Source organism: Petromyzon marinus, chromosome 38, assembly GCF_048934315.1.
Source record: "Petromyzon marinus isolate PM22_M1 ecotype Great Lakes invasive population chromosome 38, UKy_Petmar_22M1.pri1.0, whole genome shotgun sequence".
Classification (NCBI taxonomy): Eukaryota; Metazoa; Chordata; class Hyperoartia; order Petromyzontiformes; family Petromyzontidae; genus Petromyzon; species Petromyzon marinus.
The window spans coordinates 1,555,473-1,581,362 of NC_133704.1; the positions used below are offsets into that span (position 1 = coordinate 1,555,473).

General features: G+C 42.1%; 1 protein-coding gene across 1 annotated transcript in view; it reads left to right on the forward strand.

Moving 5' to 3' along the window:
* The window catches only part of LOC116950280 (dynein axonemal heavy chain 10-like), an 88,211-nt gene that overhangs the window by 22,586 nt on the left and 39,735 nt on the right, over positions 1 to 25,890 (forward strand). Inside the window, 26 exon segments of the mRNA XM_076072488.1 lie at positions 2,883 to 3,039; positions 3,458 to 3,691; positions 4,446 to 4,568; positions 4,978 to 5,211; positions 5,876 to 6,099; positions 6,984 to 7,253; positions 8,441 to 8,624; positions 11,473 to 11,607; positions 12,819 to 12,971; positions 13,654 to 13,842; positions 16,063 to 16,209; positions 16,436 to 16,627; positions 17,525 to 17,643; positions 17,879 to 18,037; positions 18,538 to 18,673; positions 19,303 to 19,422; positions 19,521 to 19,655; positions 19,970 to 20,186; positions 20,428 to 20,547; positions 20,656 to 20,801; positions 20,892 to 21,044; positions 21,190 to 21,450; positions 21,877 to 22,049; positions 22,967 to 23,060; positions 23,209 to 23,376; positions 24,203 to 24,394. Coding sequence (XP_075928603.1) covers positions 2,883 to 3,039; positions 3,458 to 3,691; positions 4,446 to 4,568; positions 4,978 to 5,211; positions 5,876 to 6,099; positions 6,984 to 7,253; positions 8,441 to 8,624; positions 11,473 to 11,607; positions 12,819 to 12,971; positions 13,654 to 13,842; positions 16,063 to 16,209; positions 16,436 to 16,627; positions 17,525 to 17,643; positions 17,879 to 18,037; positions 18,538 to 18,673; positions 19,303 to 19,422; positions 19,521 to 19,655; positions 19,970 to 20,186; positions 20,428 to 20,547; positions 20,656 to 20,801; positions 20,892 to 21,044; positions 21,190 to 21,450; positions 21,877 to 22,049; positions 22,967 to 23,060; positions 23,209 to 23,376; positions 24,203 to 24,394 — 4,435 coding nt within the window.

Consider the following 25,890-nt stretch of genomic DNA (forward strand, 5'->3'; position numbering starts at 1 on the left):
TCCACCACAACCCCCATCACTTCTGCTCGATCCCGTGATAGTTTAAATATTCAACCATCTGGTTTAAAGTACGATTTATTTCCAATCTTTGTGTTTTCAATGCAGTACCTGTATTGGTAACCATCCTTCATTCTTTATATACTGTATGTCCACCCGAACAACGTCCTCTTTATCATATCGTCCACAATGCTTTGTTGCCATGTTCTATTCCAATCTTCCAAGTCATTCACCTTATGCTACCATGTATTTCCTAGGAATACTTGAAAGTACCTATTTTCAAAGGCCATACATTGATTCGCTTAAGTTCAGCTTCCTGACCCATTAATAAAAAATGATGTTACTCTTGTCTCAAGCACATAGTTCTTAACACAAAAGTGGGCCAGTTACTTTTACAGTAGCTTACGTAACATTTTTTAAAACTCACCCTGATACATGCATTTGTCTCTTGACCTGCTACTCACAATCATTACGTATGTAATGACTCTCGGACAACTTATTGTCTTCGTTATTTATTTATCAAGGCACGTCGCGCAGATAACGTTGGCTCATATCCTACGGTACTTGGGCTAGGACTAACATATAGATACTTGGGCTAGGATAACATACAGATACTTGGGCTAGGATAACATACAGATACTTGGGCTAGGATAACATACAGATACTTGGGCTAGGATAACATACAGATACTTGGGCTAGGATAACATACAGATACCTAGGCTAGGCCACCCAAGTAGAGACGACGTGAAGACAGCGACGACGCAGAGACAGCGACGGCCCAAATACCATGACGGCGTGGAGACAGTCCATCCCGATCCCATGGCAGCCCCAAGCTCCCTAGCCCGCCGCCTTATATTCCTCCGGCGTGGCTTCGCTCGGCCCCCTGCCATGCCCCCTTTCTAGAATTGTCTCGGCCAATCCCGAACTTCCTCGATAGTTCCCTCCTGTAATTATCCCTCTCTCTCCGCACTGTCCCTACGCGTATATTACTCTCTGAACTCATGAAATCCTCTATTACCTTCACATCATCATTTCCTGACACCTGCAGTGACCATTTATAATATCCTTATCTCAACACTGGGAATCTCATTTTAAGGACTCAATGTCCAGTCTTCGAACATCAGTGTCAAAAGTTGCGTTGCTTTTGCCATGATCATTGCATATTCTGCATACTCCAAAGTCGAAGTTTCATTTGAACCATTGTTGATTTCTATGTGTTTGCTCAACCCCTTTCCATGATGACAGTGAACACAAAGTGAAGCACAGCATGGACATGATAGGTGTGTTCCAAAAACCAACCCCTGTCTTGTTGTAGGAAAAGGAATATGTCCATGAATTGGAGTCTCTTGAAAGCTGTGGTCAAGTGGCCTCTATTATAGGGTTCTAGAAACCATATGGGAGTACACCTAGTATATTCAAATACAATTCCAATAGGCCAATCAATCCTGGCTAATCATTGTATTTTATTAAGGCAGAGCTCCATTTGACTCTCACAGTGGACAACATTGTACATAAATTATCTGTATACTCAATAAAGTTTTTGGGTTAGATCGCGTTATTTATAAATGTGTCATAGCCCTCCACCACCCGACACGGCCAATCAGTAAAAAAAGTGTCACGTTGACAAAAGACAAATAGTTCACTACTTTAGCCCACCGGTGTGTTGAAGAGTGAATCCCCAACACGTACAATTTTTGAGTACGACGTTTAGCTGGTAATTACATCCAGCATCATCGGGCAATTTGCCTGCTCCCGGTCTTAAATGGAGCAGCAGGGTGACGTCATTTTACCCAATCAGGTGCAGAAATCAGAGGTGGCGCAGGGGGGGGGTTATTGTAATTATATACTACGTTAGTAATCAGTCAATTAGTATGTGTTTCCCCGAAAAGGAATTGTAATATGTATTATTTAATAATACACTTCCAGGCCGCACTGATTGGCCGTGTCGGGTGCTGGAGGGTTGCGACACATTTATAAATAACGCGATCAAACCCAAAAACCTTTATTATGAATAATATTGGTTGCGAAGCGTTGTGTTAAACTATCTGTATACTGCCTTCCCTAATACAGTAACCATGGCCAATAAGCACAGGAACAGTTATTCAGTATCTGGTCGGAAGTTAATCCATCCACTCCAGCCTGGGCTGTAGGCTAAATGCGGATGTTGTTTTAGGCCACATTCCACCAATGATCGCCTGTACTTGGCAAGCTGTGTACATAGGATAATTGTGAAGGAGCAGCCGCACCAAGTAACATCTACCAATGATCAAAATGTTCACTTAACTGAACTTGTGTTTTTTGTAAATTGTATATAGTGAATTGGTTACCATCCAGAGTAATGGGGGGCAGGGTTACCTTAACAAAAACATGGGTAATGTAAACGATATGTAAATAAGTCTATAAAAGGATGATTTTATTTACCTATGTAGAATGGGTGTGGAAATGCACAATGCATCATGTGGTATTATTGTTTTTTAAAGTAATCAGATTATTAGCTGACATGTTTGCCGTCAGGTGGGCACCGAGTATCTGACCCAGTACAAGTGAAGAGCAGCTATTAAACTAGCGATTGAAAAGACGTGAAACAGCATAGTTAATCCGCTGGATAATCTGACCATAGATAAATTTTGACTTAAAACTTTCGTGACTGCAGGAATTCATCTTTTTTGGTTCTTTCTGTAAAGTCACGTAGATAGAAAATAAAATAAAAGTAATACAAAATAAAAAGAAAAATATTTTTAAAATATTTTATTTAATTTTCTCTCTACCTGACCATAGATAGTCAGGAGTTCACTGTATACAGCTTTTTGCTAAACATATGCAAACATGTCTGAATATCTTTGTTACGTATACCGAAATATGTGATTGTATTTTACACTTTGCAGACACTGGAATAAGCTAATGGACATGGTTGGCATTCGCTGTGACTTGGATCCTGACAAGTTTACACTGGAAAATGTGTTTTCTATGGAACTGCACAAGCACAATGCCAAGATCCCGGAGATCATCACCACTGCTGCTAAGGAGATTAGCATAGAAAAGGTTTTTGTTTGATACCACATAATTGAAGTACATAATATTGAGAACAATCCATGAAGACCTATTTTAAGTCATCTAAATTATGTATCCAAAGTACTGGTTAAGGCATTTTTTAAACAAAAACATGACTTCAACTCTATCATGTGAGTGAGGCACACACAATGAAGGATCCACATTAAAAAAAATAGTTTTCCCAAAACATGTTTGGGTTTTTCCCGTGAATTCAAAGAAGCATTCTTCAAAAAGGAATTGACTTATTCAGAGCAGGACTTTAACCCAGCAAAAGAGCCTTTGTAACTCTGAGCCTTAGCTTGATGAATAAATTAAATATTTTCAATGATCGCTGGGATTGACAATAAAGAGATTGGAAAAATGTTGGTGATTTAAGCAGGAACTTGCATGCATGCGTTTGAGTGAGCAGGGCATAAAGGAGATTGAGGATACATGGAAAAGCATGGAGTTTACACTTACACAGCACATGAAGGGGACGGAGGGACGAGGACATGTGCTGGACGCCACAACTGAGATCGTACAAATGCTTGACGACCAAACCATGATCTTGCAGGGAATGGCCGGCAGCCGCTTTATTGGTCCCTTCCTTGGCGCTGTGCAGAGCTGTGAAAAATCCCTGTCCCTCATCAGAGAAATCATTGAGGTATTTCACTTCACTCACAAATTGCTGGGTCATGACATTTTGTTGTGGGTATCTATGTATGTTGAACTTCTTTCACACCGTACATAGCCAACACTAATCAGAGGTGCGGGCGCTAATCGGATGTGCATTCATGATAGTTCATTCTGAAATTTTCCATGTGCAGTAGCCATGATATATGCCTTTAATCTGGATATTTGGGATGTGGGTTAATAAATCACACGAGTTATTCTGTCAAGTTCATGAGACACCTTCAACAATTGGAGTTAGAACAGCCAGTATGTTTTTGACATATGCTATATACTTGTGGATTTTCTCTGGGCACTTTCATTTTACTGGGTAATTAACAGTTATATAGGAAATGCCTCTTGCTTAACCTTGTTGGTTAAAAATGCTGGCATTTTCTCCTTCATCTCTATATTCATGCAGAGTCTTGCACGCACTTAATTAAGACAGTCTCATTTTGGCACTTATTAATATTCATTCAATAGCTATGCCAGTTTAGGGCATAATGTAATATGTGCTATTTATAAGTGTAATGATACTGATGGTACAGAATCCCATTTCAACATCGATTGTAGTGACCCAAATGAATACACACAGGGAAGTTAAGAATATGTATACAAGTACTCATGACAAGTGAAATATGTGAAGATACACGTGTCACATATCAAATGCACAAAGGATGCTCATTGTAATGTTAGTTAAAATCTGGCTTTGCTTCATAGCCAAGCATTTACATGTCTTCTCGATACAGATGTGGCTGGTGGTACAAAGTAAATGGATATATCTCGAGAGTATATTTATCGGAGAGGATATCAGGTCACAGTTACCAGAGAAAGCCAAATGCTTCGACAGCATGGACAAGATGTTTAGGAAGGTACCGAACGGTTTTGGTTTTAATCCAAACTTGAGTTCTGTCACTTTTATGTACATGGGTTGTGGGTTCTTAGAGGTCAATGTTTTAAGTTGCCCATTCATGACATTTCAACCAGTGTGGGACAAGCCATATGCAGTCCTAGCTCTTATATTTTTCATCCATTAACATCTCCATCATCTTCTAGATTTGAAGCTTTCGTGACTGCAAGGATCCATACTCTTTGGTTCTATTTGGTTCTATTTTTTACCTACGTGACTTTACCGAATAGAACCAAAGAGTATCTCCATCATCAAGTGGCAGGATGGAGGCATGCATGCATATACACATGGAGAAAAATATAATATGACGACACCCGCTGATGACAAGTGTTAGACCACTTCATGTAAACCCATTTTGTGCCTTGGTGTAGATCATGTTGGAGACACTAAAGGACCCACTCATAAAGCACTGCTGCCTGGCACCAAATCGGTTATCATCACTGATGAATCTGTGCGAGGGGCTGGAGAACTGCCAGAAGAGCCTCAACGACTACCTGGACTCAAAGCGCAATGTATTCCCACGCTTTTTCTTCATCTCCGATGATGAGCTGCTGAGCATCCTGGGTAGCAGCAACCCCTGCTGCGTGCAGGAGCACATGATCAAGGTACACTAGCTGTGCACTCAACCCAGATACCTGGGTCTGATTCCCAGCCATAGCGAACATCGGTAGCAAGCGATATCTGAATTGGTGTTGAGGTTCCCTTCACCAAACTCTTACTAACCAATGTGGCGAAGTATGGTCAAAACAACTTCCATTAACAATATGATGTGAGGAGACTATTCATGAGTTGACAAAGAGCTGTATATGTACATGTAATATGATGACCATATACAAGCAAGATTATTTTGATTATTTGACTGCTGTACATTTCTACATGATGAGCCACTTCGTTGTGTTATCATTTTTGGCCAGGTCACTTCTGAAAAAGAAGCTAATAGCTCAGTGGGCTTTACCTGGTAAAATAAAAATACTCTATTTTAAAAAAATTTGTGATTTATCTTCCCTATACTTTGAACTCCTATCGTGTTATGTATGGTCTCTTATTGTAACTTTCTGACCTGCCCCTACTTTTGAAAATAGCTTCATAGCTCATCGGATTCCTCCAATATAAATAAAGATTCTGATTCTGAACTCTCAGCTTTGACATGCCATGATCCATGTTATCCCTTACAGAGAAAATTCTACTTGGCGTCATGACCCACGTCCACTTATCACATGAGTATTTTGAGCGCTGAGCAGTTTTTGTATCCGCATGTGTACCTTGCAGATGTACGACAACATCGCATCTCTGAGCTTCTGTACAGACAGCCATTCTGAGACACAGGTAACGGGGATGTTGTCAGCCGAGGGTGAGGTGATGAATTTCCGCCGGCCAGTGTTGGCCGAGGGCTATGTGGAGGACTGGATGACGAAAGTGCTCTATGAGATGCGGTCCACCAATAAGTTCATCACCAAGAAGGCCATCTTCACATACTATGAGGACAAAAGCAGGTACTGGATGCCCCCACCTGCAAATGTATAATTTTTATAAGCCAAAAGTATACTTTCTAGGATTGGGACTTAGTAACACAAATCCAGACTAGAAATGCCATTTGTTGATACAAGCTTGACTTGGCCAAGGATTTAGCAATACCATTTTTCAAAAAAAAGTGAATTATGTGGTCATATCTTTGAATAACTATGAGCAGGTAATTCATATTAGCCAAATGATGAAATTGATACCATTAATGTTTTTGCCACTGTAGGTGAAATCGATTTTAGCTAAAATCCCACGGGCTAAATCACACAATAAGTTTAAAAATATATTTTCTCACTTGCTGAAAATGAAGGTTACAGAAAGTGTGCAGGGCTCCATAACTTTATACACATTAAGTTGTATCCATGTTTCCTTCTACCATAGCTGGGCCAAGTTTCATGTTATTTGCTACAATCTCGATTATGATTATTTCCTTACCTGTCTAACAATACTGGAACATTTCAAGTCGCAGCAAATCTCACAAAACAATAATATCACAATAATTGAGACCCTTTAACTGCATTTTCTCGACCATGACTACCTCAAATGTCTGCCCAGTCAGTGGTCTCTGCCCACAAATATTCAACCTGACCTTTTTATGACCAAACATTCCTTTTACCCCAGTGAAATTTTCCAATTTTGGGGCTCCTCGTAGCTCCACTCAACTCCATCATATCCACCTTGCGGACTGAGGCTTGGCACAATATGGTCCACTACTGTAGGTAATGTTCCTTCATAACTTTCAGTTGGCAGAATCGGGCCAATATACCATAACAACGCAGAATGATGGCCAAAAACCCAAATAAATTGGGTCTTCAGTATTTTGCAATCAGTGTGTTGCATTTCCTGGTGCTTGCAGAGTGGACTGGATGCTTCCACTTCAGGGCATGGTGGTGCTGGCTGCAACCCAGGTTTGGTGGACCTGGGAGGTGGAAGATATGTTCTGTCAGATTGGCAAAGGCCAAAAGCTGGCTATGAAGAGCTATTCCACTAAGCTGCACCGTCAGATCAATGAGCTGGTTTCCAGAAGCTCTCAGCCTCTCAGTAGCAACAACCGCAAGAAGTACAACACCGCACTCATCATCGACGTGCATGCCCGTGATATTGTGGACATCCTCGTAAGGGACAGGTGCGTCACAGCTTTTACTGACTTTTATTGATTTATGTGCCACAGATCAGTTCATATGAACCTTTGCATAGCTGTACGAACCATTCTTCACTCATGCCAATGAGCAATACTTCAAGTTTAAATGGCTGAGATGTATACTTTGGGTAAAGCCATGTAGACAGAAAAAAATAACAAAAATATTGACGTTTCAATCGCAACACAAGCAATCGTCTTCAGGTGTGTATCCTCTCTCACCTGAAGACGATTGCTTGTGTTGCGATCGAAACGTCGTGATATTTTTATTATTTTTCTATCTACGTGGCTTGACTGAAAAGACCCATAGAATAAAAATTAGCATGTCAATGCAAGATCGCCGAGCCTTCTACACGGCGAGTGCGCCAAGATGGCTATGTGTATTTTCAGGGTATGTGTGTGTTTTTCAATGTGAGCCAACTTACTTACTCCACTTCGCTCCCTGTGGCCACAACAAGCCCACGCCATGCCGGACGGTCTTTAGCAGCTTTCTTTAGCAGCGAGCCAAACTTATTTCATAATTGTGTTTTTTTTAATAGTTACGTTAAACAATTTATTAAATTCACCCAGACACTCCTAGGTTTGTTTATAGACCCTTCATATCTCATGTGTTCTGGACATTTTTGTGAAATATACGCTTCTAGGGTTGTAATGATTCTCCCACCTCATTTGATGAATTGTCACAATTCGGGGTCATGATTGATTAGATTCAGAAATCAACTGTATGGTGCATTGCACGCTGTAGACATGACGTGAATTAATTACATTTTACATATATAAATGAATAAAAATGTATCAATTTGAACATGCAATTTTAATGCATGTACTGTATTACAAAGATAAGTGATTTTAATAGATTAATCAATGCATCATCGTAGGCCTATACAACTTCACCGAGTACCATAGTGGAGTATTCTCTGGAATAAAATAACCTTATGTTTTTATCGCCACATGAATCTAAAACATCCATTAGCCTTTTGTCAAAGTGGCCTTCCAGACTTATGTTTACCAGCAACATTGTTTATGCGCACAAACACTGAATTGGTTTCACCATATTAGGGCTCATCAGTAGATTAATAAATAGACAAGAACAAAAAAGTTCTTCTGGCTTTAACATTTGGGCATTACACAAAGTTGCTCACAACACCACACTGTATTTCCCGCCCCATTGGCAGTATTGTGGATGTGAACGAGTTTGCATGGGAGAGTCAGCTGAGGTTCTACTGGGACTGCGTTCCGGACGAGTTGACCGTGAGACAGTGCACAGGCACGTTTGGCTACGGCTACGAGTACATGGGGCTGAATGGTCGTCTGGTGATCACGCCACTCACGGACCGCGTCTACCTCACGCTAACGCAAGTTAGTGGTTTTTTTGTATTTTTCCTGATTTTATAATCTCGTTTTCGCAGTGTTATCCTGATTGTGTCATCAGTGTCACGTGAAGAAGTATCTATTCAGGTTTTGGAAAAAGCAATGCAACCCTTCATGTTAGAGAACAGCCCACAGAAGCAAAGCTACCTCTTTTCCACAAAGTAACTTTCGACTAAGAGTAATGTTCTTCGCATGACAGTCAAAGTTATATTTGTATATTTGTTATTTAGCCAGTTTAAGTGTAGAACCAAATTTAATATAATGGATTTTTTTGTCAACCCAGTACACGTGAGAACTTGGTTTCATAGATTTTTCAACCTGGGAATTCAATGATGCCAGCTCAGCACTCTGGCCTTTTGAGTTATCTGGTCACCTCCTGCTTTTCCTTTGTATAAAGTCCATTATCACTAGACAGTTGCTAGAGGAAGGAATCCACTGTCAGTGGTGTTTTAGCACACACCTAAAATGCTATACTATTGTTGTGTAGTAACTCTTGACACCCAGGAGATTTGTAGAGGAAGATGGAGACGAGGATTGTTACATAGGGCTGCTTTCGGTTTATTCACAACTGTTACACACTCTTATACATATTCTTGGTTCTTTTGGTAAAGTCACGTAGAAGGGAAACAATAAAATAATAAAAATATAAAACAATAACATTCTCACGACCTTTCGACCGCGACACAAGCAATCATCATCAGGTGTTGTGGTTTTCACACCTGATGATGATTGCTTGTGTTGCGGTCGAAACGTCGTGAGAATTTTATTGTTTTATATTTTTAAAGTTATTTTATTGTTTCCCTTCTACGTGACTACCGAAAGAACCAAGAATATGAATCCCTGCAGTCACGAAAGCTTTAAATCACTCTTATACACTCTGTTTCCACTTTATATACTCGATGCTTAGACATGTCAGTACTCTGTCCTTTACGCAGACATCCCTCAGCTATCTACGCCCCGGTACGGCTTCCCCTATGTCTATCACCTCGTCTGCCCCGGGCGGGGGCTCACTCATTACCGCCCGGCGACGAGGTGAAACCTCTACATCTCTAGCCCTTCTTTGACGGCGGCTGGGATGTCTTCCACGCAGGCTGTCGTTCCCCTCTCTCTCACTCTCCTAAGGCAACCACCTCACTCTCCCCACGGCAACCCCGCCCTCATCCCGGGGTCCCCCTTAAGTACCCCGCCGCCCCGATGACATGACGTCATCACATCACGTCATACCACTCGACAGATGACATGACGTCATCCCACTACTCCTCTACATCACCCCCCCCCCCCCCCCCCCCCCCCCCGTGAAGAAAAATCAGCCGTCTCGGCTGTCAACGTCCCCTTATAAAAATAAACAAAACAATCTAAACGACCCCCACGACAGGCAGCAAAAAACGTAAAAACAGCAACACATCATAACACTAAACCCCCAAGCTACCATCCCTATAGCCACAACATAACAACACTGTAACAACAATATAACACTCCAAACAATCCCAAAAAATGCAAAAAAAAACAAGGAGGGAAAGAACGTCAGCGAGGAACACAACACTTGATGGCCGACGTCGCAAAGTCCCTCGAAGCAATGTCCCGCTGTGCCCGTCACACCAACGACGCGGCCTGCACCCCCCGCAAGCAGCATGCCCATCGCGCAGTGGCGGCGCGCTCTCCTGCATGAAGCAGGCGACTCCCCAGGCTCCAGACGTCGGAGCACACCTCTTAAACTACGACGAGGGAGGCACACCCCACTCGCAGTCGCCGGGTTTTAGCGGCGACAATAGCGGCCGACGGCCGCGTCGCAGCCACGCGCAAAATGGCGGGAACGCCGCAGCCGCGGGAATGGCGGGAACGCCGCAGCCGCGGGAATGGGGGAAACGCTGCAGCCGTGGGAATGGCGGGAACGCCGCAGCGACCCGACGGCGGCCACGTCCCCCTGCAGCTCCACCATTGACTCACTCACACCCGGCCACTCCCTCAACACCAGCAGCTGGTCGAGTCGGCCGGCGATGTCGCCCCAGCTCTCCATCGATGGCGGCCAGTCAAGCCCACAGCCTCCTCCCGCGCAGGCTGCAATCGCCCTCCCCCCCGGGGCACATCACCGGGGCCCCAGACTCCGGGGTCGCCGCAAGAAGAGCTCTGGTGCAGCCCTCGCCGTCCATCCGCTCCTCCAGTTGGGTCTTGCACTCTGCTGCTGGCTTTTACACCATGCCAGCAAAGGGTTCCCGCTTCTTGAATTTAAGCAGCCGAGGTTTGACGGCCACTTCCGACACCAAATGTTGTGGGTTCGAATTAGGTGCACACACACAGCTTAGAGGCAACACCATTTATTAGAACGGTGAGTAATATAACACTGTACATAAGGTGGTGACCACCTTCAACTCACTAACACTATAGAGCATGACCAAGGCAGGCAACGGGCTGCCTGGTCACGGACGACGACCTGGGACTTGAGGACTGATGATGGCGTCTTCACTTCGGGGTTGAACAGCCCCGCTCTGCGTTCACACCCCGCTTATAACCGCTCCGGCGTGGCCGGCTCTGCCAAGGCCACGCCTCCCTTTCCGAACCTCCGCGAAGGTCCGAATCCTTCACCACGCGACCCCCCAGGTTCCCCCCTGTGGGCCCCTAGCCCTCGTATGGGCCGACACAGTGGTGACGTCTTATGTCACTACACTATTTTCACCAATAGCATTGTGTATACATGTTTTACTTATAATACGTTTTTCCTTCCACTTTGAAGGATGCTAATTGCCCAAAACAATGTATTATATATTGTTTGTTGATCAGGCTGTATTAATTATATTTGTAATAAAACAAATGTTGATGATGATGCAACTTTGCCCAGGCCCTGACAATTTTCCTGGGTGGGGCACCTGCTGGACCTGCAGGGACGGGCAAAACGGAGACGACTAAAGACCTGGCGAAAGCCCTGGGACTGCTCTGCATGGTTACCAACTGTGGCGAGGGCATGGATTACAAGGTCCTGCAATCAGACATATGAACCTCATGGTGGGACCCCGGGGTCCCGAATAAACGGAAGTCAAAATCGTAATAAATATTTATTTTTGGCGACTCCGTCCCACCGCGCACGTAAACGGCATGACCCACCTGGCGCGTATTTTTTTTTGTCATGTCCAAGCGCAAAGAGGACGAATGCGCAGAAGAAACAAAACTGTGAAACTTTGATTAGCGCATCGAGCAGAGCTCGTCGAGAGGAATAGATTGCCGTATCGTTCGCCTTCAACAGACATAAAATTACGTTGCAACGCAGTTTATGTGAGAGCCAGGGGCTTATGGGACCCTGGGGTCTTGCCATAAGGGGCCGTCCATAAATGACGTCACGCACCTAGGGGGGGGGGTCAGACATTTGTGACGATGTGTGACGAGGGGGGGGGTTTGAGAAATGTGACGTCACATCAAAATGCGCAACTTTAAATAAATATAGACAACACGTTCTACTTAATTAAATAGACTTTTTTATATTTTTTTTCTCCTACAACAACAGAGTGCAGCGCCACATTAAATACGCACTACAATGACAATAGTTTAAAGCGATTTGAAGCATGTTTTTTGGGGGGGGCGGGGCAGAGCTTTGTGACGTCATATTTCAGGGGAGGTCAAAAATCGTGTGACTTCATTTATGGACGGCCCCTAAGGTTCATATTCATTTTTTTCTATTCAAATTAAAAACTAAAATATCCATTTTGTTTAAAAAAATTATGAAATAAATTGCACTGTTTATCAAATGCTGTTACACTTATTCTCCCTAAATCAGGAAAACATTTTACAGTGTAAGATAACATGCTTTATTGGCCCAGGAAAGTATAATAACTATCAGTATAGTCCTTTGTGGCATGTTGGGGAAATGTTGCGATATGTTTTGCTTGTGGGAAAAACCAGCTGGAGTACTTGTAGTAAATCTACACTTTACAAAGAACTCGACACAGATAGCACACCAGAAACCTTGATGTGTTGCCTCCTACGGATACAACCTTATTACCATGCTGGTCTTATGGAGATTTCAGTTTACATTGATCAACTCCACTCCCAGGTGGCTGTATTATAGGTTGTTGCCACTACACATTGCGCAATTAAGGCCACATGTATTGCTGAAAGTTATATGTGTTGGGTCACCATGTTTAAATTAAGAAAATAAAGTTCATGCCATTTGTTTTGATGTTTCTGCTCTAGGCTATAGGAAAGATCTTTTCCGGACTGGCCCAATGCGGTGCCTGGGGCTGCTTTGATGAGTTCAACCGCATCGATGCTTCCGTGCTATCTGTCGTTTCGTCCCAGATTCAAACCATTCGAAATGCACTCATCAACCATCTCACTAAATTCCAGGTAGACTGCAACAACAATGACAGGCAACGTTTTGGCACATTCACAAAAATACAGAAGTTTGAAAAAAATCAAATGTCTCTGCATAAGGCAGAGACATTTTCTTCTGCATGTCCACAGTCATTACCCTTAAAGGATAACGCCACAGAGCCAGTTGTAGAGTTATTTCAACAGTATTAGAACACACAGAATGCTTCATGAATGATGTTTCACCATTGGCAAATTGCATTATCAAATGTAACTTTCTGGGTTGTGCTGTGATTAGAGTTTGCAACTCCTAAACTTTAATAGCAAATTCAACATAGACATTGAACTATTCACATCATGTATTGCACCCAAGCATAATTTTATAAATAAGCGTGTGTGTTCAGTTTGTGGGGAGTGGTAGTGTAGCGGTTGGAGTCCTGCGCTATGAACCCGGCAGCCTGAGTTCGATTCCTGTTCACGGCCGACACCAGTGACGATTATCTGAACTGGTCCTGGGCCTCTCCTAGGTCGACTTAGCCTCAAATGAGTACCCGGTGTGGTATGTAAACATCATCACTGGGGAGACAAGGCGGCCAGGCGTGGTGCTATCCACCCACCCCTTCGCGTGCTGTGCCGGCCTTCATAGGTGCTCGCTAACAGCACTTGCCCCAACAATCTGTTAAGGCTATATGGGGGATCTTTGTCTTTGTTTTGTCAGTTTGAGGGCAGTGAGATTTCACTGGATTCAAAGATGGGCATCTTCATCACCATGAACCTGGGCTATGCTGGCCGCACTGAGCTGCCCGAGTCTATCAAGACTTTATTCCGGCCAGTCATGGTCGTTGCGCCAGACTTGCAGCTCATCTGTGAAATAATGCTCTTCTCAGAAGGGTTCCTCATGGCAAAGGTATTTGTGTTTTTTAAGAAAAAAGTTACTAAACATCAAGGTACAATGTAGGGCTGTGGCTGATGTTGCCAAAGATAATTTCCTTGGCAGGAAAAACTTAAACTCCCAATACTCTTTTTCAGTTCTGTTATACACCTAGTTCTTTGTTGACGATTGTATCTGTGGAAATTTATGTGAATAACAAGAGGGAATAAAAGCGATTATTGTAAATGGATAATTCTCAGTAGTTTGGGCAGACAGGTCAGCATTACAATTGCTGTACCATTTTCTACCATTCACCTCATAGCTCTGCTTTGAGGATGATTCCTGCACAATCCACTGACTCAGTCTCCAAAGTGCTATATTACAGGTGTGGTCTACCGTAGGTGGCCTAAATGGGTATCAATAAGCTAATTATGTACATTCTGTTTTGTATTTCCGTAACAATGTCAATAAAGGTTTTTGGGTTAGATCGCGTTATTTATAAATGTGTCGTAACCCTCCACCACCCGATACGGCCAATCAGCAAAAAAAGTGTCACGTTGACAAAAGACAAATAGTTCACTACTTTAGCCCACCGGTGTGTTGAAGAGTGAATCCACAACATTTACAGTTTGAGTACGACGTTTCGCTGGTAAATACATCCAGCATCATCGGGCAATTTGCCAGAATGATAAAGCCCTCGCTTGCTCCCGGTTTTATATAGAGCAGCAGGGTGACGTCATCATTTTAACTCATATCAGGTGCAGTGATTAGAGGCGGAGGGGGGGTATTGTAATTATATAATCGATTAGTAATCAGTCAATGGTTATGATTAGTAATGAGTTGTAGATTAGTAATTAGTTGTATTGTGTGTTAGTGATTATATGCTATGTTAGTAATCCATTAATTAGTATGTGTTTCCCCTATAAGGAATTGTAATGTGCATTCATATTCTTAGCTCCCTCGGCAAAGCCACGCCGAAGGGAAACAACAAAACAACAAACATATATATTCTATTATTGTATTGCTTCCCCCCAACGCGACTCCACCGAAAGAGCCAAGAACATGAATTACTGCAGTCACGAAAGCTTTAAATCAAAATGTAATGTGTATTATTTAATAATACGCTTCCAGGTCGCACTAAGCCTGTAGCTGTCAGAGCGATTAAAGTTATTCTTATTCCTCTCAATTTCAATGGATTCTCTAATTAGTCTTTGCCAGTAATAATTGGTTTTACACAACACTGCAACATTGTCAAAATCAATTGAGTGTCCTTGTTGACAAGCATGTTCTGCCACTGCCGACAGTTGTGTTTGAGATAATTTAATATTTCTCTGATGTTCTTTTAGTCTTACGCTGATGTTACGTCCCGTCTGTCCAATATAGCATCTGCCACATAAACAATACGATATACACCTTCTGTTGATAATTTAGGTAATGCGTCTTTAGTGCAAGATACTAGTTTTTGAATTTTGTGTACTGTACCAAATCTTACTGTAATGTTTTGCTTTTGCAAAACACGGGCTAATTTGTCAGTTACTCCTGAGATATATGGAATTTTTATTGTTTTAACAATCTGATCGCTTTCAGCAGTATTGCTTTGCGATCGTGATTTGGCATTCAGTGCTCTGTTAATTTGAGCATTATTGTTGCCATTCTGCCGTAGTGCGTCTTTAACGTGTTTAATCTCTCTCACTAGACTCACCATCGGACACTGTTTTAGCCCGATGTATGAGCGTCTTGATAAGAGAGGATTTCTGAGCTGGATGATGATGTGATTCTGCATTCAGATAGGCATCAGTGTGCGTTTGCTTTCTGTAAACGCTGTGTGTTATTTTACCGTTTAGGCCATGTCCAAGCAAAATATCTAGGAATGGGAGTGTGTTATTCACCTCCATTTCCATGGTGAACTGGATGGCCGGGTCTTGTGCATTGAGATGATTTAGAAAATCATTAGGTGTATCTTTACCATGTGGCCAGACAACCAAAGTGTCATCCACATATCTAAACCAAAAGGATGGTTTTAATGTGCTCGAGGCAAGTGCTCTTATTTCAAAGTTTTCCATGTACAAATTTGCTATAGCAGAGGATAAAGGAGAGCCCATTGCTGCTCCTTCCTTTTGTTTAAAGAAATCCCCTCTCCATAAGAAGTAAGTAAGCCTACGTGTTAAACTGAACAATTTCATACATGGCAGCAGCATGTGATATAAAAAACATACCTACATTTTTGCATTAATATTTTAAAATGTTCTTGTCCAGACTCTTTCCAAGAAGATGACCACGCTTTACAAGCTGGCACGGGACCAGCTTTCGAAGCAGAGTCACTATGACTTTGGGCTACGAACTCTCAAGTCTGTCTTGATCATGGCCGGTGATCTTAAGCGAGAGGAACCGTACCTCAGCGAGGTGACTAGAGTGATTTTAGTGTTAGTTTTGTGAACTCTGTTTTACTGCGTTAGTCAATGGCTGTGTGATGGAATATAAACTGCCTACTTCTTTGTTGTCCAGTTGACAACACCTTTTGATGAATCCACATGCATCTTTTCACAAGTTAATCATAACTATTATTTATCAGATTATTTCAAAACAAAGCCCTCACACATGTAAATTTGACTGAATGTTGGTGAGCCAGGACGTGGTGCTGATGCGGGCCCTACGAGACATGAACCTGCCCAAGCTTGTGTTTGAGGACGTGCCTCTCTTCTTGGGCCTCATCTCCGACCTCTTCCCAGGCCTCGACTGCCAGCGCGTGTCGTATCCTAGCTTTGTCAAGGCCGTGGAGGAGACACTGCAAGAAAAGGGCTACTTGGTTCTTCCTGCCCAGGTTCTGATGGTTGTAGTGCTCAACAATCAGGGCTCAAGACCCCTCAAAAAAGTTTTGCAACTCACTGGGTTGACACTGGCATATGGGGCAAATACCAGTTATGTGCAAGTGAAGTCAGGAGGTAGAAATGGACATTTTAAACAAATTCCACCCAATAATGAAAGTTCTAGAATGTAGTCCGACCTACTCTGGATCAAATACCCCCCCCCCCCACCAATGGCTTAGCATGACATCACCATGAGACATAAACGACGAAATGGTAGATGATTGTGTTGTTTCTCCCTACGTGGTTAGTGGCATATTATATGAAGTGGACCTTAACAAGCACCCTCCTGGAAAAAGTATTTTGAAGATTCATTGGGGCCTCTTTGTACATGTTTGAAGTAAAAAATTTATGATGAGCCACCTCATGGCTGACTTTACCAAGAAAATTATTTCTGACCAGCCTTTGCTCGTGTACATTGATTTTGGCAATATTTGAGCCACAACACTGACACATAGCAGATTTATCTTATAAAATATGACATTTCAGCTTTTTTTTATCCGCCAATGTCAGTTTCTACAACGTGCCTATAAAATATAAACATTCTATTGTAAATTTAAAGCATTTGCATATTGAATGTTATTTATAAAAAAATATTGAGACATCCTAATATTCTCCCCAATTGTAATACATAATCCCTATCAATAGTTGCAGATGCGTGGATATGATTTGTACATTAAGGGAAGGCACGTGGCAATGGGAACTTGTGTCATGGTGCAAAAGGGCCTCGTGAATTTGTTTTCCAGTACAGTATTATTTCTTTAAAAATATTTATAACTTGCATTTTTTCATCCCATAGTTGTGGAGTCATGTGTACAATATATTTAAAGAGGTTTTGTTTGTCGGCCATGCAGGTGGACAAGGTGGTGCAGTTGTATGAAACCATGATGACTCGCCACACCTCTGTCGTGGTAGGCCCTACTGGTGGTGGGAAATCTGTGGTCATCAACACCCTGTGCCAAGCACAGACCAGGTCAGCATTTGTGTCTCAAAAGTGCCACACTCACAAATTATGAGACACTTGTAGCAGGGAAATTTTACATTGTGATCATTTCACACAAAGTACACAAATAAATTCTTAAACAACATTTTATGCAAGCATCTTGACCTTACGCATCATTGTCGATTAATTTATTCATGACAACTCTACTCTTTACTCTATTTCTCTCTGGATTCAATGGCATGCTGTCTCCTGCGTATGTGTACAGACTTGGCCTGGTCACAAGGCTGTACACACTGAACCCAAAGGCAATGAGCGTGATCGAGTTGTATGGCGTTCTGGATCCTGGCACGCAGCAATGGACCGATGGTATCCTCTCGAGCATTTTCCGGAATATAAACAAGCCTACGGACAGGCAGGAACGCAGGTCACTATGCCCGCAAAGTCTCCACTTGAAAAGAGAGCATGACAAGGAAGTTGATGACTTTTGAGATTGGGTGTACATGTACAGTTTAAATATACGTTTATCATCATTGATAACACTGGCATATAACTGATAAAAAAGGGTTTTTTGAAATCTTCAGCCTGTGATGTACTGTTTTCAGGGCAGTTAATCTTGTAAAGATTTAGATTTCAATATCGAAGCGTGATGCTCTTGGCTTTTTGAAACTTGTCATTGCAAAATTTGTAATTGTGTTTGTGTGAAATCTTTGCAACCGATAAATTTTTGAGACAAAAAGGCCATTGCCAAAGTGTCGAGATCTTCGATTTATTTCAATGAAGGACCTTTTCCGCTCAAGAGAGTAATGTGGTGGTTGCAAAGCTCTGTTAATAACCTTGAGTCAGTTGTAGAAATCCCGCATATCAGTGGCCACTTAATTTTTGGAGACAGTAAAAACATGCTGATGTTATTTAACCTGGTGGCAGGTACATTTTGTTTGATGGTGACGTGGATGCCCTATGGGTGGAAAACATGAACTCTGTGATGGACGACAACAAGCTGCTAACGCTTGCTGATGGGGAACGCATTCACCTTCAGCCGTATTGTGCCATGCTTCTGGAAGTCAGTGTTTTTGTATTTTGTTTATTGTAATTAGTTTCATGATGCGTGCACATCCACCCACTAGAAATGCATTTAATGTAATTCAATTAGTTTTTTTGGTGACGATATGTTTAATTGAGTTTCAAGAGTTTTTTGTTTTGGAGAAAACTAGAGTTACCAAATAAAACCCACATGTTAAGGCACAACACTCCAATTACACACAGATCACAAATCTACTTACTATACTGCTACTGCCAGGCTTCAAATCATTGCCCTGAATGTGGATGTCCCGTGTATGTTCTACCTCTACACAATATACCAACTAATTTAAGGTATTATGTTTTTGTTTACCCAAAAGTTTAAACACCCAATGTTATGGGTCTGTTCACGTGAGCATTTGAAGGATGTCTAATTAAATTTTTCTGTCTCTAAATGCAGCTTAAAGACTGGAACAGGGCAAATTCTTTATTTTCTGATGAGATGGAATTCAAAAGTTATGACTCCACACCTAATACTTTTGCACTGTGACTTTACCATTCACACTCTTGCAAGGGGAATTTGATCTTATTTCTTAAACACATGACTTTGCCATACATTCACAAAATAGGTTCTGTGTTTATATTGTGTGTCCCTGCGTTGCCCTGCTTTAGGTTGGGGATCTAGATTATTCGTCACCTTCTACAGTGTCGCGTTGTGGAGTGGTGTACGTTGACCCCAAAAACCTACAGCATTTACCCTACTGGAAAAAGTGGCTTAAGAAGTGGCATCAGGTGGGTGTATGTATTACACGTGTTTGGTGTGACGTGAGTTTTTTCTTGGTTGTCCAAGACAATGGACGAAATAACAAATGGAACTCGCTTTTCTGCAGAAAACACAAGAGAGCCTGGAGGTGTTATATCTCAAGTACGTCCCACTGTGTATGCAAATGATTGTGGACGGAATTGTGAACGGGACCCAGGAAGTCAAGCCCAAAACCATGGTGCCCCAGACGGACCTGAACATGGTAGGTGGGCCACCTGACAGAGAGCAACAATATTCTAAGAAAGACCGAGTATTTTTTAAATTGTTAATTTATCAACTAATCATTGCAATATTTAATTAGTTTAACTGTGTCACCAGATGTGGTGTGTTAAAAAATATTGGTTCACTTCGAATGATAGACTATTAAAAATTTAACTATTGTTCCAAACTCAAAAACAACTTAACATTTCCCAATACCTGCATCTCTGGAGGTCACAGGCTAGGAATATCGGGTGTAAAATGTCAAAGCATTGGAATATGGTGATGTGCCACACTGCACTATAAATCTGTACCCAGGTTGTGCAACTGTGCATGATGCTGGATGCACTGGTGGAGTTGGCTGGAGAAGACAGCTCAATGCTCGAGTGTTCTTTTCTAGAAGCTCTCTTTTGCTCTCTGGGAGCAACTCTTCTAGAGGAAGACAGAATCAGATTTGACAAATTAGTGAAAAAAATCTCAGGCATGCGCCTCGTGTCTGAGCAAGGCAGAGTGGTAGGACCTGATGAACTTCCCGGTAATACAATGCCTCATCACTCATGTTCATCCTGATGACCTTTATTTTACGTTACATAATTAAAGATATTTCTTAATGAATTTAGCAAAATATGTTTACAAATGCCATTTTATGTTACTTGGTGATATGTCTTGAAAAGTTAAATTGTATTATTCTGTTGATAGTAATGAAACCACTTCGATTGTAGTCACGTGTTTGTGATGCTTCAGAATCCATATTAATTTTGCTGATGCTCTGTTAGGTCAGTGCCCTACGCTCTATGATTTCCATTTTGATGAACAAAGCAAACATTGGGTGAGCTGGGCCAATCGAGTGCCCCAGTACATGCCCAGGCCCGAGGTCAGATTCGGCGACATTCTTGGTAAGTGCTGTGACCCACGTGCTGCTCTATGTTTGCAAAATTAGCTGGTGATACATTTTGTAGATGGTTATTACAGTTTTTTTATGTTTCTGTCATCTGCTCAAATAGTTCCCACAGTGGATACTTTGCGGATCACGTGGCTTCTCGAGCAGATGGTCAAGATTAAACGCCCTGCACTACTGGTCGGGGAATCTGGCACCTCCAAAACAGTCATCACACGCAACTTTCTCAAGGATCTCAATAAAGAAACCACTGTAAGGGTCCGTTTCTAACACAATAGTAATAAAACACTATTTTTATGTCATCTGTAAGCAGAACTAACATTTTTTTGTTACTATTTTCAGATTGTGCTTAAAATGACCTTCTCATCTTGCACCACATCAATGGATGTTCAACGAAACTTGGAAGCCAATATCGAAAAAATAACAAGGGACACGTTCAGCCCACCTTTGGGCAAGAGACTGCTCATGTTCATAGATGATATGAACATGCCTCGGGTGAGAATTGTCACAGCACTTTTAATTCCATGGCTTGAAGTCATGCTGTTTGTACTCCACCGCTTGCAAAGTTTCATACCATCGAAGTGAGTGCCAGCATTTCCAGAAGCCCCTGCTAATTGAAATATGATATTTTACATGCCAGGTGGATGAGTACGGAACACAGCAGCCAATCGCATTGCTAAAGTTGTTGTTGGAGAAAGGCGGAATGTACAACCGTGGGCAGGGGGTAAACTACAAGAACGTGAAAAACCTGGACTTCCTGGCTGCGATGGGCAAGGCTGGAGGAGGCCGCAATCAAGTGGACCCGCGCTTTATGTCCCTCGTCTCCACCTTCATTGTCACTTTCCCAAAAGAGGAGTCGCTGCACCATATATACACTTCTATCTTAAAATGCCACACAACGGTAAGCCAGAGCGGACTTCGAATGAAGCTAACTATGAATCCCAAATGTTTCGGTGGTGTGGTGGTTTTGCGCACCTGTAACCCAATGCTTTGTAATGGGAGGGGTGGGGTGTTGATGCAGGGCAGTGGGGTAAACTGCACAATACAGTAGAGCAAGTGGGTTGTTTTACAACCTGGGTAGATTTTTGAGCAATCTCCTTTCATATGTCTGGATTTTCACTTTGAATGTTTTTTTTATCACTTATGAAAACACTCAGTAAGGAAATGGTTAAACATCCTTGACCGGGCCCTGCTAGGAAGGGTTTTGGTGCTAGATAGAGTTTTTATGGTTAGTGAACTATCATTGAGATTTTTAACATTTCAATTTGACAATGTTGAACTGGTTGATAAACCTTTTTTGTGTCCTGTCGTACCATTTTACCCCAAGACATTTTCAGACGAGGTGCAGTCAATGTGTGAGAAGATTACTGCTTGCACGCTCAAGCTGTATAACAACGTCATTCACAACCTCCCACCAACCCCCTCGAAGTTCCATTATATTTTCAATCTGCGAGACCTCTCCAGAGTCTACAGTGGCTTGTGTCTCACCACACCTGAAAGGTGGCCATATATATTTTGCTCATGTATGCTCTCAGTGCTGTTAGATCACTTTATAAAAAAAATGAAAGTTCCATTCCATTTTGCATAAAATTATACAACTTTGTCATGCACTAAAATTAAATGTTAAAAAGTATGTCTCTCCACATTCAAAACATGTTTTTGTTCTATCAACATATGGACCTTCTGAATATTTTTTTTTCAGCAGCATTTATTCAGCAGCTAAATTCTTTGTCGGTTTTGACTATCTGACTCATCAGCAATCAACCCTGTTAAGTGATTCTGTGCTGCCAGAGGCTATATAGGTTAAAAGACTGACAAAAATGTATGCATATATTTTATGTGGAAAGGCATTATCTTTCGATTTAAAGCTTTCGTGACTGCAAGGATTCATCTTCTTTGGTTCTTTCGGTAAAGTCACGTAGAATGAGAATAAAATAATAAATTAATAAAATAAAATAACACAATAAAATTCTCACGACAGGTCTGTTCCTTTCACCTGAAGAAGGCCACTTGTGTTGTGGCCGAAACGTCGTGAGAATTTTATTGTGTTATTTAATTAATTTATTATTTTATTCTCATTCTACGTGACTTTACCGAAAGAACCAAAGAAGATGCATCATTATCTGTTCTTTTATTATTGCATTTTCTACAATCCTTCATGGCCATGCATAACGAGTTTGGTACAATTTAGCTGTTTTACTCTGAATGGATCCCACAGTGTTGGTGGCTAACTATATTAGCAGATGAGATTTCTTACGCGTAAATTAAATAAAACTTCTCTGATTTCAAAATTTATTCATAAGTAAGTGTCCTTCGCATTTGTCATACAAGAGAAATATTACTCTATATGAGTATATGTTAAACTCCAAACCATGTTTGGGTGTGTTGAATTGTGCTGAACATTTCTATTGTTTCAGATTCACCATGAAAGCGCAGTTTGTAAGAGTCTGGAGAAACGAGTGCCTTCGTGTTTTCCATGACCGGCTTATAAACAAAACTGACCAAGCACTTGTAAGTCATGTATACTTTTTAACACTAAACCGTATTTATAAACAATCATATTTTGCTAGTCATTGTTTATTACTAGCACGTTTACAGTCGTTTTCCAATTCACTAAGTTATGATGGAGGTTATTTCACCGTGCCTCACCATTTTTCAGGTTCAGCGCAGTATACAGGAACTGATCACAGAACACTCACCTGCTGAGTTGGACTACGCAACACGTGACCCCATTTTGTTTGGTGATTACAATACAGCACCGGGAGGGGCTGAGAGCCGTGTGTACGAGGACGTCAAAGATTACAATACAGCAAGGGTACTACTCCAGGTGAAAATTACTGCTCTCTTTGGCAGCTTCACACTATCTGATCTTGCTCTATTAATTTCCTTATACGGCCCCCATTTCTTCCTGTTGTCGAGCAACACTTTGCTTTTCTACATATTGGACTTTTTCTAAGATCCTAGAGCTTCCTTTGGCAAGCCTTCGGCTCTGACAGCATTCCAAATCCATATCGTTTTCCCCCTCTTGACTTGTTCGAATTAGGTGTGTCCTGAACCCTCCAGCACTTCCTTGTAACTCTTTCTCTCTGTCCAACTGATTTTCTCCCATTCAACGTCGCACAAACATCGTACAACTTTACCATCTTCTGATGGTTTTGTCAAAACTCCAGCAATGTAATGGTTTATTTCCTTATGCATTCAAATTTATAATGTATGCCTTTTTAATAAACCACCTACTTAAGTTTAGGAAATAGGTAGCACCGTTGAATATTTTTAAAAACATGTTGGGGTATTCACCACTCTGAAACTGTAAGTTATATTTCAAGTCTCCTAAACTAATTTACTGAGACACCTTATAATGAGAAATACAAATTATAGCTGGGGACCTCACCTGGCAGCTGTGGACTACCAGATCCACAATATGTAGCAGCTATAATACCCTGTCCCTCTTCATGAAAGACCTGCCAGCCAATCACTCCTGGGGCATAGATCTGATACTTGTGAGAGCAGTGCATCAATGTAGGTATGCACGTTAAGTCTGCATTGTTAAAGAGTGTTAAAACTAAGAGCACCACCAAATGCTTTGACAAGTTTCCTTTGAAGGATAGGAACTTTTGTGACCCCACATTACGTACGTGCCATTCCCTTGAAAGGAGGTACTGGAGGACTACAACGAGAAGAATATGACGGCGATGAACCTCGTCCTGTTTGACTATGCCGTGGAGCACACGACACGCATCCACCGCATCTTGCGAATTGACGGTGGTCACGGCCTGCTGGTCGGGGTTGGGGGCTCGGGGAAGCACTCGCTCACTCGCCTCGCCGCCTACACCGCCGGCTATGAGGTACACAGTGCTGCCTGCACATGCTCGCAATGGTATAAAGACCTCATTAATATAATGTTGAGGCTTTGCAAATCGTCACTCATTCATGACAACCACTGGGGCACACAAACATTTATTTAACAGGTGAGACGTTTCAACTATACCAAAGAAATTATAATTTCAAATTTCTACCATCATGATAAGGTTATATCAGGTATTAAGCTGCTATACATTTCCACATGATGAGCCACTTCGTTGGGTTATCATTTGTGGCCAGGTCGCTTCTGAAAAAGAAGCTAATAGCTCAGTGGGTCTTACCTGGCAAATTAAAAACATGTTTATAATTTCTAAATCCATTGGGAGTGTGGGAGGGGGACAGGGTGAACGGTTATGTTTACACAAGGCTTCATTTCTCGCTGAATATTTTCCGTGTCACTGAAAACGAGGTCAGCTCCGTGACTAGTTAGTCACAGCCATGACGAGATGTATACCGGACGTGGTGCACTAAGTGCAAAATATTTTCTAGGTCAATGAGCAGTGGCCACCACCACAATAATGTCACATTCACACTTGCACAGACATGCACAGACATGCACATAGAAAGATGCACACGCACCTTGTGCTTGCAAATACAACTTTGACTCTCAATACACATTCATGCCTCACCCTCTACTCGCACTCAAGCTTACCTTTGCAAATTCACAGGTCAATCTGCAACATGAAATTTGGAAAGGGGTTCATTTTACATCCCCATCCCCACTGAGTTCTGGATCTTTATAAGACAATCATGATATTGGGGAATTTCAGTCGAATGATCACTGCAATATCCTTGCTATATTCTGTGGTTCTTTCGGTAAAGTCATGTAGATAGAAAATAAAAATAATAAAAATATAAAAAACTCACGACGTTTCGATCGCAACACATGCGGTTATCAGGCGGATAGAAAAAAGGGGGGCAAGCCTCTAACTGCAATTGCTTATAAGGTCTAAAATGGGTGCAAGAGCAGTGGAACAGCATGAATGGACGAGCTAAAGCTGTGAGTGGGCGAGACACAAGAGTCGTGGTGCCGAGCTCGTTCGGCATAGTCCAATTGTGTCAGCAGCATGGGCGGGGCAGCTAATGCTAATGTAGGAGAAGACAAAGGGAGAGAGAGAAGGGAGAGAGAGGGGGTAGAGAGAGGAGGAGAGAGAGGGGTAGAGATAGGGACGAGAGAGAGGGGGGTAGAGATAGGGGGATAGTGAAGGGTGGTAGAGACAGGGGAGAGAGAGGTGGCGGGGGAGAGGGGGGGGAGAGGGGGGGGAGAGGGGGGGAGAGGGGGGGAGAGGGGGGGAGAGGGGGGGAGAGGGGGGGAGAGGGGGGGAGAGGGGGGGGGAGAGATTTTTATTAAATTTTCTATCTACATGACTACCGAAAGAGCCGTAGAATATGAATTCCTGCAGTCACGAAAGTTTAAAGTCAAAATTTATCCTTGCTATAATCAAAACATATCACTAAATACATTTTGTTCATGCGAATA